Genomic DNA, 14,174 nt, shown 5'->3' with positions numbered 1-14,174 from the left:
CAGCATATCAGGGTTTTTATTATTTTTAAATCAACATCCTCACTCTACACATACACAGATTGCTTGCATGCATTCTGAAAATAAATACAGATTTTAATCTCAAGAAAAATTGCACCCTGGCTACTCAATAGGTACTAGGTATTTATGTATATTTACAATGCAACAACAAAGCCAAACTATTTTGTCTATGACTGGATTAGCATCACCACAAAACGAGCCAGAAGCGCTGCAAACAGAATGTCTTTGGAGACTTCTTAAGAATTTGTAAGCTAAAACACATGATATGAAAATTATCAAGGACAATTAATAAAATAAGCTTCACTGAATGCGTGACTCAAAGATGTGGAAAATGTTTTAAAAAGAGAAGTTCTGGTATATGGTGGAGATAACTTGACACAAACGTTTGTCTTTACTGTTATTCATGCTTTTTGCTGACAAGAGCTCGGTATCCCACCAGCTGCTGACACCACCAGGTGACCCTAGTTACCGACTTATGCTACATCACCAGTATCTGTGACCTCTTGCACCAACAACATTCTGTCGATAACCTCAAAAGTCCATTAGCCGTGGCGTGAATGTGCTGTTCGATTCACACGCGCGTGGCAGCCAGGAAGACAATAATGACAGCAGGCAAGAAGGATGTGTTAGTTCTCTCTCTCTCACACACACACACTCACTTCCAGTCTATAAACATATTTTCAGAAACTACTGTTACAGGCTTGCTGGTGCGCTTCACCTTAGAGTCATTCGGGTACTTGGAAATGCGCTTAAATTATTAATGTAACTGTACACACTCGCACCCGCCCTGGCCTTATAAGGAAGTTGCTCTTATTCTACTTTCGGTTTCGTTTTCTCACGAAACATATTGCTGAGCCTCCAGGTATTGAACTGGTGGGACGTTTGCCATTCAGCCGAGACGCGGAAATTCCTGAGGTTTCTACTGCCCTGTCTGGTAAGTAAATTGATGTGGTTTTGTTTGTATCTCACTGTTCTTTGTACATACATGGACACACATGAAGTAAACACATATGACAGCACCTCCACCTACCACACACACAATGGACACACCTGAGATCCGCTGTAAGGACGGTGACCTGCATTCAGACCAATTTGTATAAAGCAGTGTCTCGTACTACGTGCTGTTGATTGTTATTATGGTCTGTATTGTAGGGTGTAAGATAGGTAATCTACCCGAGATTCGTCAACAGCATGAAGGCCAGTCTTTTGATTGCCTATTAGGATTATTTGGGTTTGCTCGATGTGATTCCATCCGAAGGATTTATTGTGTATGAAAGTGAGAAAAACCGGTTTCTTCTCGTAGCTCTGTTAGGGACATGGGTTGTCGCCCCTGACTGTTTTCAAGCAGCATGGGTTTTCGCCCTTGAATGCAAGGTAGCATGACTTATGGAAGAGAGCGTGAATGAACAAAATGTTCATTGTAACATCTGTAGTTGTCGAGAACTCAGTTTAGTCATTCCCAAACAATTCGTCTCGGTAGAAAGACACTGTGAAGATTTTCTGCGTGAAAGAGACTGTGAATGCAAGTGATTCCTTGTCTAGACAAAGTATTGGATATGTATATTAATTATTATTATTGTTATCATCATCATTGTAACGGTCAGTGAAAGAGCTCTCACAGAGCTGTCATACCTTCCACCGTATCTGAAACATATGCTTGTGGGTCGTTTAAGTACACTGCACAATGTAGCGGTGATAAAATTTGCCTGGTCGGACTCAGATAATGGAATTTTATCATTTACACGTGGTCTGCAATTACATACATATTTTTTACGATTTCGAGAATTCCTCCACATAAACCAAAATTCAAAACTTTTTTGACACAGAGGAACCCTGTTAATTTTATCCAATGCTTTTTCTTATTGACTGTTATGAAAAATGCAAGAAAAAAATCAATTACACAATTAAGAGTGAAGATGTGGTCAACTTTTGAGTGATTCGCGCTGAAACCATCCTGCTCAAATCCAGTCAGAATGTCTCTGTGACTGCAAGTTTGACACCAGAGTGAACATATCCGTTTCTCTCTGTCTTCTCTCTGCAGGTGGGTGACTTCTTGGTTGAAAAGAAGCTAACGTGAACAATCATGGGTTCCTGGATGAGTAAAGTTCACAAAAGTACACAAACCAATTTTTCCGAACAGTCGGAATCCGAAAGTGATGATTCCTGTATTGAAGAAGGTACGAGAAAGTTTCTTTGCCAGTACTTGTATAGAACTCTAGGTGTTCTTTATCAGTACTCTTAGAATCAAAGTGTTCAAGGTATAGTTCCCCTCTTAGAAGTAACAGTTTATTCGATAATAATTTTTTTTTTCAGAATTCTTCGAATCGCTGAGCATTTTGGAGGATCCGATGGCTCCCGAAGTAGACATACCTCTGAATGCAGAACTTCCTGACAACACCATAGAACCACGTGACCTACCCAATCATGCATGTACGCAGTTATATTTTGCTTACAAAGATGTGTACAAAAATGAATATTAACAAAAGATAAACAAACAATAACTTAGGGTTGTGGACTAATGGTCAGTGTCCTGACTTGCAGTGGTGTCCAGCACGCCAACCGGAAGGTTACCGCCGCAGACAGACGACCCGAACCTGTCTTCTATAATAGAAGCAAGAAGTCCCGGGAGGACTCCGGTTTCAGTAAGATAAGCGACGATGATGACTTTCATCACACAAACATGGCCTGAATGTAGACTACACTATTTATAGATGTTTAAAATCCTTAGAGAGCGAAAAAGAGAGACAGATAGAGAGAGGGCAGTTTTATCTATTTGCCCAAGTAATACACTGAATTTCTTTACATTTGTACTTGTATATGTTAGGAACCATCGGAAGGAATGAAGAGAATCCTGTGGACAGTCTACTCGATGACAACAGCGAGACAGAGAGTGAGTTTGTTATTACTATTCATGTGTTATTGTGAAATATCGCACACTCACAAGGCGACAGTAGAGCAGACCTACAGGCAGTCATACCGAGAGCTGAATATACATAGGCACGTATGCATACACATTCACATATTTATTTTGAATGATTAAATTTTACAATTGTGTAAACATTTTGATTCATTATTATTAAACTAAAATTATTCTGGTTTTTTTCTTCAACAGATTTCAGATTATATAGACCGAGCCCCCGGGAGACCAAGAAAAATCTCAGCAGAGAAAATCAAAAACTGAAGAGGGAACGCAGTATGTTTATATCTAATGTAACGATTTTATATGTTTATTTATTTTAAATAAAATGATTAGTGTTTGAACCCTCGGACCCATTGCTTCTAAAGTCAATTTAAAAATAATGCATCTAAGCAAAAAGAACCATTTCACACAAACTTTTTATAATGTTTGGGTCAGTGACATGACTGTTTAGTTCCATTATAAAGTGGATGCTTTGAGTCAGATAGCAAGTTTGTAGTCTATTATACTCTATTATACTTCACCAATGAAATGTTGATTGTGTAGCATGGCAGAGAGAACAGCGCTCACTGTTGCAAAGTCAACTGAATGAACAAAAAACTGCCTTCAGGAAACTTGAGGACGATTTAAAGAAGGCACTGGGTTAGTGAAAAAGATGAATTGTTTTCACAGTTAACAATTTTCCTTACACTCTGGAATGAAAAGGTTTTGATAGCTATTCTCGCTCAAGTGAACTTGACACGCTTTCCTTAAATTAATATTAATGTTTTACAAGTCAAATGTGAACAGACATTGGGTTTTAACTGTTCACGCTGTCGTTGTTCTTGTTGTTGTTCTTGTTGTTTGGGAGGTTGTTTGATTAACAATTTTACCCCAGTGTAATACATATTTTTTGTTTCAGACGCTCTGTGAAGGACTTTCGATCAAAATCCTTTGAGAAAGTTTGTCTTGTAACTTTTAATTACACGAAAATAAACTTGACAGCTCCCTAAAGAGATACTTTATCTTTACAGATGAGATCTCCTCGTTAGAACACCAAAACACTGAGAAAGGCGCGTTCATAACATGGATAGAAGGTATCCTGCTCTTTAACTATATTTCACAGGAATAAAGCATACTTAAAAACATCAATAGTCTGTTGATTGGAAAACTGTATGCATAAATACTGTTTATTGTGCACAACTATATACATGTATTATATATATAAGAGACTGAGGAAACAGATATGTATGTGGGTAATAAAGCTCAGTCCTAAGTACCATGTTTGTAAAATTCTCCATTTTGTAAAAGAATCTGAGCTAAAGTGCACTGGTTACAAATAACATTTAACTCTAAAGGTTCATCTTATAAAACTAGAATAACACCCCAGTGTATCAAATACCCAGACCTTAGCTGGTGAGTCCATAATCTTGTCCTTGTAACGATTAGAAAGATTTTTAAATTAGCTAATCGTCGTTATCTCACATTCTTATCTCTTTCTTCAGAAAAACTGACAACTGCTGAAGTACAGAACCTGAAATGGAAAGAGAAGGAATCTGAGATGAGAGGTATTGTGTCCGTTCTTAAATACACGAGACATGTTAGAACCTGTTCTCATACTTGACTATATGTTTGTCTGCTTGCCTCCATGTCTTTGTGCGTTTGTTTGTTAGTTTGCATGCCTCTGAGCTTTCAGTGTAAGGCTTGGAAGTGTGTAGGAAAGCCTTTGCTAGCTTTTGACTGTTTCTAACGACTTAATGTTTGTTGTCTTAGAATCTGTCACAGAACAGCAGAACCAGCGGCAGATGGAGAGAGAAGATACAGACGCCATCATCACACAACTGGCGCAAGACCTGCGTAAAGCCGAGGGTCAGGATCAAACTGATTTTATTTATTGATTTACATACTTTAGTAATACATTCTGAGAACGTGTTTAGCTGAGAGTAGGAGAGATGTGTAATAAGCCCTTATCCTCTTATCGTTGCTTGTATTTCTTCATTTTATGTGTTTCAGTTAAGAGGTGGTTATTTGTACACAGAACTAAGACGACATCTATAAAGAATAACTCTTTATAAACGGCAGTTACAATAAACAACTGGTTAAAGTTACAAGAGGATAGGGGTTACTAGTTCTCAAACATCGTCCGACAATACAGTGGGCAACTCTTTTTTGTTACAGTTACCATTTCCACCACAAAGCATGAGAAGTCAGAAACCTTGCAATGGGCGGAAGGTACACACAGCTAATTGAATTTATTAACAGTTTGCTCGGACTACTCCTTTGAAGCCATATGCAAACTTCAAAACTCATTTTTTGTAAAGATAGAATGAGATCTTTGCGTGAAACCGATTGGGTCGTTGATTTCAAGCGTAATCTAGTAAAATACAAAAATTCAAGTTTAATGAAGTAGAATGTAAATTGTGAGTAATGTCTTTCTCATTTCATAAACTGGCACATAATTAGCCAGCTTCACTAAACATCTAATTAGATGGTCAGTTTTACTAAACAGAAGCAGACTTTTAAAAAAGTTCTCAAAATAAAAGCACAGATTAACAGATTGTGCAGAGGACTAACCAAGCCAAAGATGTTTGTATATTTTGTCAGCACCTGTGATGTTGTTTTTTACCTTGTTTACAGCGAAAATAACTGCTCTTCTTGACGAAAGATCAAAATGGGAGGAACAGAAATTCCAAGCTCGAGGTAACGTAACGATCAAGACTCAGTTTATATTCATTCTTACAAACATTTCCCCATGTCTCACTTATACATTTTTTTTAAATTTCCTTTCTCATCTCTTTGCATTATGTGTGTGTGTGATTTAGTGAGAGGGAGCGTGCGTTTCATACTTGCTATTCTCTCACCTTTTGCTTGAAGAATAAAGTAGTTGCTTTTTGTGACTACAAAGTAAAGTTTGATAACTTTTTTACAAGTTAACAGTTTCCATGTTTGATTACTGCACTATTCCTCAGAGTTTAAAGCAAAGCAAGAAATACTTCTACAACAACAAGAAGCTAAAATTCGACAACTAGAACATGACCTGCAAGAAAAACAAAGTAAGTGATTAAACTAATCAATTCTTCTCTCCGTCTTTGTTAGTTATAAAATTCACTTGGAACGTGAAATGAAATAATCTTTGTTGTTAAAATTATAGAAAATATTTTTTTAAAAAAACAGAAAAATAAAAAAATCTTTTCAAGAAGACAGTTTCTACCATAAATCAATCACTGATTTTGCCAAAGTTTCAATGATGTCTTTTACTGTACATAGTGTTTATTTCTTATTCCAGGTTTTGCTTCTATTATAATGATGTAGCTTTTCGTAAATGGTAAATGGTGTTAGTTTTTTTTTTTTTTAACGTTAATAGTCATTACTGTGCAATAGTCGGAAAACATTCTCACATTATAATTATACTTGTCGTCTATATTTGTATCCATGATTCTGTTTTATGGTAGAGTCCATCGAAGCATTTGAAGGACGATCAAAATACACAAAATGGATGGAGGGTAAGACATCATTGAAGTTTATTTAAATGACATGTTTGGTCCTACTTAAATTGATCAAGGTGTATTATTTTATAATAAACTGGATTGGATTAACCGATTTTGTCTGAACTAACTCCTGGCTTCTGCTACTTTGACTCTCTTTGAGCTGCTGTCAACGTCACAGGACATGACACACACCACTGCCATGTCACACAGTGAGACTGGTGTCCCCATTCTCATTGAAACCTTAAATAGGTTGATCGATGTGTCTTTCTTTCGGTATTGGCTTTCTTTGTGACAATGATTGCAGCAAACATATAAACTATTGTGCATAAGTAATCGAGTTGCGCGCCCTTGTCTCTGTGTGTGTGTGTATGAAGTGTTCACCTACAAGGTATGCTCTCAAGTCTCAATGCATCCTCACGACAAAGCAAGCTGGCGAAGGTATCAGCCCATCCCCTGGTCAATTTCTAATTTTTATCTACAAAATGGCAGCCATGTATATCTAATAAACATAGCTTAACATTAAGACAATTGAAATATGAATAATAATTAAAATTATATATATATAATTAAATCTACACAACAGTCGATTTATCAATTTCTAAATGACATTGTTGTCGCCTTAACAGAGCATTTTGACATTCAGTCTCTCATTCTTCAGATAAATTAATCAGACTTGAAGAAGATATCATGATACGAGACGACAACCGCACCAAATATAAAGGTATCAGCTCTTAGCCAAATATGTGCACTAAAAATATGGGTGCTGTCTACTTGTGTTAATTATGATTTCTGCAGTCTTGTTTTAATTATGATTTCTGCAGTCTTGTTTTAATTATGATTTCTGCAGTCTTGTTTTAATTATGATTTCTGCAGTCTTGTTTTAATTATGATCTCTGCGGTCTTGTTAGTGTTATCAACTTCCTCCTCCCCTTTTCCTGTTCTTTTCCCTTCTGTACTGCCATGATACCTACAAGGTAGACTTAAGGCCTACTTTTATATCAACTAACTACTTTTCATTTCAAAAAATGTGGGCTACACAGAAATATTACAAAATTGTGCTTGTACCAACTTTCTGAACTAAAGTTTGTAATGACTTGTAGAATGATTTTCCTCTATTCAAGCAGAAGAACAGAACCTGATGCTGCAGCAACGCGAAGGGAAAACCCTCATGAAGCAAGCTCCGGGTGGTCTCCGCGAAACACAAGGTAGATGAATGAAGTAGCCACACCAAACTTGTAAGCTGCACGAGAGTTTAGGCTTTAGTCTTCTACCAGTCCCTTTGTCTGTTCATCCATTCCTCGATCTGTCTGCCTATTTATTTTTGTGGATGGATGGTCTCTGAGTGGAAGCATGCCGTTGGTTTTCCCTTTTAAAACTTCTTGCCCCGTGGTAAAGTCTCTAACTGCCTGGTGCATCTGTTCAAAGGACTGGAGGAACAGCAGAGTAAATTTACGGAGAAGAACTCAAAACTGCGCACACAAAACGAAATGGCGCAAAGTAAGTAGTGTAAACAATTGTATAAAACTCAATTTAGTATGAAATTATGCTTTAATATTGTGTGCACATCTCTCTTTCTGTATTAGTTGTAAGGGGTGGTCGTAGGGGAAGGTGAGAGGTGGGAGAGAGAGTGGGTGCCGTCCAATTATTTAGCCATGATATAAAGATATAAAGACTTACAACGTCGACTGAAATTATGTTTCACTTCAAGAACAGCAAGTTTCCTTTAACCAGTGACTATTAATGTTGATCTGCTGCACTGACCTAAGAAACAAATGTTCTCGCTCACGGGACAGCCGCGACAGGGGACAAGGGAGGCTACAAGCGTATTGCTAGCCATGAAACAACAGAGGGATTGTCTCCCTTCAACAGTTGGTCGTTTGTGACCTAGCTCGCGTTGCTGGGTGGGGAGGTGTGTGCATGAAGATAAGCATTACGTGCGAATATATGTGTAGACCTTGTGATAACAACTGTGCAAGTTAATGTGTGTCCTTCCTGTCTGCAACCTGTAGATGAACTGAATCGACTTCGGCGGGAAGTGGCGCAGCTCCGAGAGCTCAATGACCATCAGCGCGAGCGCCTGGAGGTCCTTGAAGCACAAAGACGATCAGCTAAAGGTAGGCAACTCTCCGGTTGTCTGTTTTTCATAGCTGTGAGCCACAGTGTTGCTATTTCCTGTAAAGAAATAGTAGGACTAAAGGGGAATCAAGCTTTTGTAACTTCAGTGTGATTTCCTGACTTAAAATACAGGTTTGGGAAAATTTTTTTTTTATATAAAAAAAGCTGTTTGCAGCATTCTCCGTGACATTTACTTGAACCATTGTAAACATTGTGATTTCTATAACTGCATAAATCCTAAAAAATATCAATTGCTGAACATTTTCTTCGCAGACCAGGAGAGAGCTGTTGGAACCCAGCAAACTAAGTGTGCCGTGGAACTGGCGAGAGCAAGAACGCAGATTAAACAATTACAGCAACAACTTGGCACCAAGGACACGCAAATCAAAAACTTGTTAGGTACTGTACAAACATAAATAGAAATACACGCATAATTAAACTTTGTATGTAAAATATACAAGCACATAAATAATATATATGTGTAAAACTTAGATACTTTAAAATATATTAGGTACATGTAAAAAGATGAATGAATGTCCGCTCTCCCCCCAAACACGAGCGCGCACACACACATACACGATCATCTGTTTGTATAAGGGATATAATCAAGGGTCCGTTTGTTTTTCATCTTCAGGGCAAAGTCAGATATCAAGGCATGAGCAGCAATCCCCAGGGTAATCAGTTTTATAAATACAGCTTTTACATTCATTTTCAACTTTAAAAGATTTGTGCGTGCGTACGTGAGTAGTTAAACACCTTGGGTGCAGGTAGGTCTGTGTGTGGTATCGCTGATTCCAGTTAAATTTGTGCGTCTTCAAAATTATGCATAAATATTAAATTGATATTACTATTCGCCTGAAATTGTTTCAGTTCCAGAAATAGTGTTTAAGCTGTGGAATACACAAAGACAACAAAGCAGAGTGATCAAGGTAAACGACAACTTAATTCATTTTTTTTTTTTTACTTGTTTGTCGTAGAAGCCAATTACCCCAAGACGTAAATTATTGCAATGTTGTGTATTTATATTTTTTACTGTGACAAGAGTGATTTCCGTACAAATGTTTTAAAAACAATCGAAAAAGTTGCTTAACCATATAAGTGTGTTTTGACAATTAGACGTAGAGATATTTGACTGGGCTGTAAATAATACAAAATCTTGTTGTTGTGCTTTTCCAGTTCGTCTCAGCAAACTGCTCCCCTGGTCAAGTCGGGGAAGATCACATGACCGTGTCAGAAGACACCACGTCTATCAGTGTTAAGAATTAGGGAAAGCTGGTCAAGGATTCCATTTCTGAGACTTTTTTTAAAACATCATACCGCCATTGTATATACCTACACCATAACAACGTTGTATCTATAGCAGTGAACACCAAACACTGGGATAAGTTTGTAAATTCTTTCTGCCTATGTTGCAAAATCACGTCTTTCTTGCCATTTTAACCTGTTGTTGTTGTTGTTGTTGTTGTTGTTGTTGTTGTTGTTGTTGTTGTTGTTGTTTGTTTTGTTTTTTCCCCAATGAGGCATTTGTTTCTCTAGCCCTGTCACCTGGTTTTTCTGTAGGCTGTCCTAGCACATCACGCTTTTTAAATTTTGTTTTTGTGGTGTCAACTTTGATCTTTCTTTTTTTTTTTTTCCTTCTTTTCCCTTGAAGCTTATTGTATGACGGATCTATCATCTAACTTTCTGTTACTGAACGTTTTCTTTCAATTTTTGGCGTCGAATTTTCCTCTAGCTATCGATGGCTCCTTGTCATCTAATAGTATTAGAAGTGTTTGAGAGTATTTAGTGACATTACAAGACTGTCACTGAGTCTCACTCTGCTACTAGCACCATAGAAGCCTGTATTGACGACTTGAAAGACAGGATGATAACAGGTTGGTGGTGGGTGGTTGGTTGGTTGGTTGGAGTTGTATGATTTTGCCCTGAAGTATGTTGTAAATTATTTTTAACATTTATTGTGTATTTTTAGTAGTTAAATTTAGTTAATATCAATAAATATATAAAGACCTGAAAAGAGGTAGAGTTGTTTTGTACAGAAAAGACAGCAAATGTCCAGGCGTCTACGTGTACGTGTACGTGTACGTGTACGTGTACAGGTAATTCACGGTGATCCACTTCATGTTTATGGTATTTTAAAGCAGCTTGCTTCGGTTCCTTGGTACTCCCCAGCTCGTGCAGCGCCAGAAAGCACTCTCGTCCTTAGTCGATAATTAATAGTACTTGATTCGAACGTTCGCGTCAAAGCAAAAAACTGTTATTTTAAAAAAGTGTACATTAAACCAACCTTCTAGGATAGGAAAAATAAGAAGAGGCAGAGAAAAATCTGTTATTATTTTTTCTATGTAGATGTCCGACGAGAAACGTACGTGGCACTCCACTGACTCTCATTGCGGTGACACTCCAATGTGACACTCTTACATTAAGGAGATGACATGTGAATAAAGACATTAGGGAGATGACAATGAGAGTAAAGACATTAACAATCAAGACAAGAAAAAGCACTTAAAAAATTCATTTGAGTGACAACCCATTGAGTTTATGAGCGTGCAGGAGTACCGAGTCTTTGTGAGAGAGAGAGGGGAGGAGGAGAGATGAGACATGCCAAACAGAGAAGTGAGTGACTGGAGAGGATTTACCAGGAAATAAAGAAAACGTAGAGAAAAATCTCAGTTATCATCTTTTTATGCAGATGTCCGAGGGATCACCGACTCTCATTGCCGTGGTGTTTGTTGACTACACAGATATGGCTTGCCTTTGATACCTTGATGTGACACTTTTACATTAGGGATATGAGAGTAAAGACCAAACAAAAATCGAGACAGGAGAAAGCTTTTCAAAAGTTTGAGTGGCAATACATGTTTATTTGAGTGTATGAGTACGTGTGTGCGTGTGCGCGCGCGTGTGTGTGTGTAAGAGAGAGAGATTACAAATGCCAATCAGAGAAGCGAGTGACTGAAGAGGATCCGTCACACCTCTGGTTCCCCTTCTATATTCCATATGAGTGAGACTTACCTTGTGGAGAGCTGTGTATGACTTGTGTCCTGCCCTTGTCTCTATTCACTTGTTGGAACCCGACTCTGTAGGCAGGTAAGTCCACGAGTCAGCATTCACTAGTTTTAGAAAGAATAAATACGGCGGTTGTAGGTAAGAATGTGCAAGAAGATTTCAAATATTTTCTCGGTGATTGTTCATCGCTATCGAAGCTTAAGCAAAGTTACTTTTATTTAAATAAATTTTATACAGATGTGCGAAAGTATGCATAGTGAGAACCACGTTCCCTACCCTAAAACACAAAATGTTCTTGTAGTCCTCGTGTTTATTGCGATTATTGTACGTTTCCTACAGGTTCCAAAACTGTTGAACTTAATTATCATCTTCTATCAGAGTCTTTCATTTCAACTCTGTAAGGTAACTCTATAATTAACGACTTTATTTCCTGTCAGTTGTGTCAGAGACAAGACAATGACTAGAAACCTCCTGTCAACTCTACCTGTACTCGCTCTCTGTCTGTGGCTGTGCACCGCGGCACCGTCGAGGCTGGTCAAAAGGTCAGACGATCTTGACCCTCTGGAGGCTGTAGTCAGTCAGCTTTCGCAGGTGAGAACTGGAGGACATAAGAGTGTTTGGGGATCAGTCTGTCAGCCTCTACTTTGGTTGTTTCTTAATAGTCCGCCTTTTGTCGGAAAGTTAAAGGATCATTAAGCAGCTAGTGAGACCATTATTTTGTTAACAACCTCTTCCATGATTTCAGAAAGTTGCAGGCCTCGAGGCACTTCAATCATCCAAAGCCGACAATGCCGCTCTCCTCGCCCTTCAGGCCCAAGTCCAGGCTCTACAAACAGTGACTGCAGGTAGTGTGGAATATGCACTTTACAACCCACACATGCAGCAGGCATGCAAGAAGACAGACAGATAGACAGACAGACAAACAGACAGATTCCAGCTTTGTTGTGTAGGCAAGAGGCATTCCGTGGTTGGCCCATCCTGTGCAAACTTCTACAGAGAAGGCCAATTGGGGAATGCAACTGTTGGCATGACTTTGAGTCTTGAGTAGTGCTTTCATATTTGCAGACATTGTCCTTTGTAAATGACCGTGATTGACCTAGATTCTTTTTGCATAAAGTGGAGCACAGGGCCGCAAAGTGAACTAACTAGGTACCGTTAAATTATTCCTTATGGCAAAAGGTGCCCAATACCTCGACTGATCAGTACTCAACCAGTCTTTGTGGTTTGTAGTCAAGTGCCAAGGTCCACTGTACGTAAAACATATTTTTTTTCAGAACACAAGGTGGCGTTTCTTGCAAGGGTGGATGTGGATCTGGTGGCCAATGCACCGATTCCCTTTCACGCAGTCGACTTCAACGTGGGCAACGCCTACGACCACTTGTCGGGCATCTTCACCGCACCTCACTCGGGGGTCTACCTCCTGAGCACGCAGATGTTCCCGCAGTTTACAGGCGACGTGCTCGTCGACATCTACAAGAACGGAGGAATCCTTGCACGCATGCGTGTGTATGACAGCGCGCTTCCGACCTCCGAGTCCACCTCCATCATAGACCATGCCAATGCTGGAGACAAGTACTGGGTGCAGGTCACCGTAGGGGGTCACGTCTATGCCGGCGTCCACAGCTATTTCAGTGGGGTCATCGTTTTTCCTGACAATTAGCTCAACTGCAGAATTCTTTGTTCCAAATTCTTTGTTCTTAGAAAAATTTGGATGTCTTTGGTTAGCAAAGTGATGACACAACACTTCATTCCTTAACAGATATGAGGTTTAATTTCAGAAATAATAACAGTTTTTAATCGCAACACTGCAATCAGTCAGCTCAATCTCTTACCACACACGCACCGTGTACTACCATCAGGGTCTTCTTTGGTGTGTGGTCCTTTCATTTAAATGAGAACTTTGCTTGCTACCCGTATGACCAAGATGATTTGGAATTATTCCACAGACTGTCCTATACAAAGTTATCTCAATAAACCTGACGCTCCCAAGTGCTCTGATTGATGGTAACAACATTACCATAGATGTACCAATAATTAAATTAAGTATACACATGTCATCGTGAAATAAATTTGATGGAGATATGTGACTACGCAATCGAGCCAGAAACTACCATTTAAAGACAAAAAAATATTTACAGCATATCATGTTATTATTCTCAGTATATTGCATTAATCAGAAACAACATGAGTTTGTTTTATGGTGAGATATACGTCGGTCGTTCGCATGCGAGATAGTGTGCGTGTGTGTGTGTGTGTGTGTGTGTTTTCATGCAGTCATTAACAACCACTAACACATTCTTCAAGAGAATACGCCCTATTTGTCTTAAACATTTGCTCAGTATACAAAAATTATTACTTATGATAACAAAGTTTCTAGTCCATATTGCAACACAGTCTTACCAGATCATTAACAGAGCATATTCCAAAGTTAGTATATTAGACATTATTATTCTTACATTCCCTCAACTGCCCTGTCTGCACCGCACTTAATTGTACACCAGCACTATGCAAGAAGAAAATGAAATATTTAATTATAGAACGCCTTTCCCTAACAACCAAGGTGGGTTCATAATGCTTTATATAAATACACAAACACACACCTGAGGTAGTCATTCAATGCACCTTACAAGGTTACCATAACTCTTTCAAAC

The 14,174-nt window shown here is 38.6% G+C and overlaps 2 protein-coding genes across 3 annotated transcripts; both read left to right on the top strand.

Annotated features, from left to right (window-relative positions):
* The first annotated feature begins 827 nt into the window (after window positions 1–827).
* LOC112554524 (golgin subfamily A member 6-like protein 22) lies at window positions 828–10,531 on the top strand. 2 transcript variants are annotated; one of them, XM_025222321.1, is made up of 22 exons: window positions 828–952; window positions 2,060–2,195; window positions 2,332–2,448; window positions 2,560–2,660; window positions 2,843–2,908; window positions 3,131–3,211; window positions 3,482–3,577; window positions 3,949–4,011; window positions 4,420–4,482; window positions 4,688–4,783; window positions 5,093–5,146; window positions 5,552–5,614; window positions 5,884–5,967; window positions 6,367–6,417; window positions 7,061–7,123; window positions 7,527–7,607; window positions 7,828–7,899; window positions 8,412–8,516; window positions 8,791–8,916; window positions 9,152–9,191; window positions 9,388–9,446; window positions 9,694–10,531. In XM_025222321.1, the coding sequence occupies exons 9-21, from the start codon at window positions 4,476–4,478 to the stop codon at window positions 9,404–9,406; spliced, it is 861 nt and encodes a 286-aa protein (XP_025078106.1). In that variant the 5' UTR covers window positions 828–952; window positions 2,060–2,195; window positions 2,332–2,448; window positions 2,560–2,660; window positions 2,843–2,908; window positions 3,131–3,211; window positions 3,482–3,577; window positions 3,949–4,011; window positions 4,420–4,475; the 3' UTR covers window positions 9,407–9,446; window positions 9,694–10,531. The 2 variants fall into 2 exon arrangements, with proteins under 2 accessions (XP_025078106.1, XP_025078104.1); XM_025222319.1 differs by having other exon boundaries at window positions 7,524–7,607.
* Window positions 10,532–11,115: 584 nt separating this feature from the next.
* LOC112554526 (complement C1q-like protein 4) lies at window positions 11,116–13,717 on the top strand. Its single transcript, XM_025222323.1, has 4 exons — window positions 11,116–11,604; window positions 11,961–12,114; window positions 12,269–12,368; window positions 12,798–13,717. The coding sequence occupies exons 2-4, from the start codon at window positions 11,980–11,982 to the stop codon at window positions 13,181–13,183; spliced, it is 621 nt and encodes a 206-aa protein (XP_025078108.1). The 5' UTR covers window positions 11,116–11,604; window positions 11,961–11,979; the 3' UTR covers window positions 13,184–13,717.
* Window positions 13,718–14,174: the final 457 nt, after the last annotated feature.

The sequence above is a fragment of the Pomacea canaliculata genome, linkage group LG13 (assembly GCF_003073045.1).
Source record: "Pomacea canaliculata isolate SZHN2017 linkage group LG13, ASM307304v1, whole genome shotgun sequence".
NCBI classification, from domain to species: Eukaryota; Metazoa; Mollusca; class Gastropoda; order Architaenioglossa; family Ampullariidae; genus Pomacea; species Pomacea canaliculata.
The sequence above is the reverse complement of the archived record's forward strand: the minus strand, read 5'-3'. Positions and strand labels throughout refer to the sequence as shown.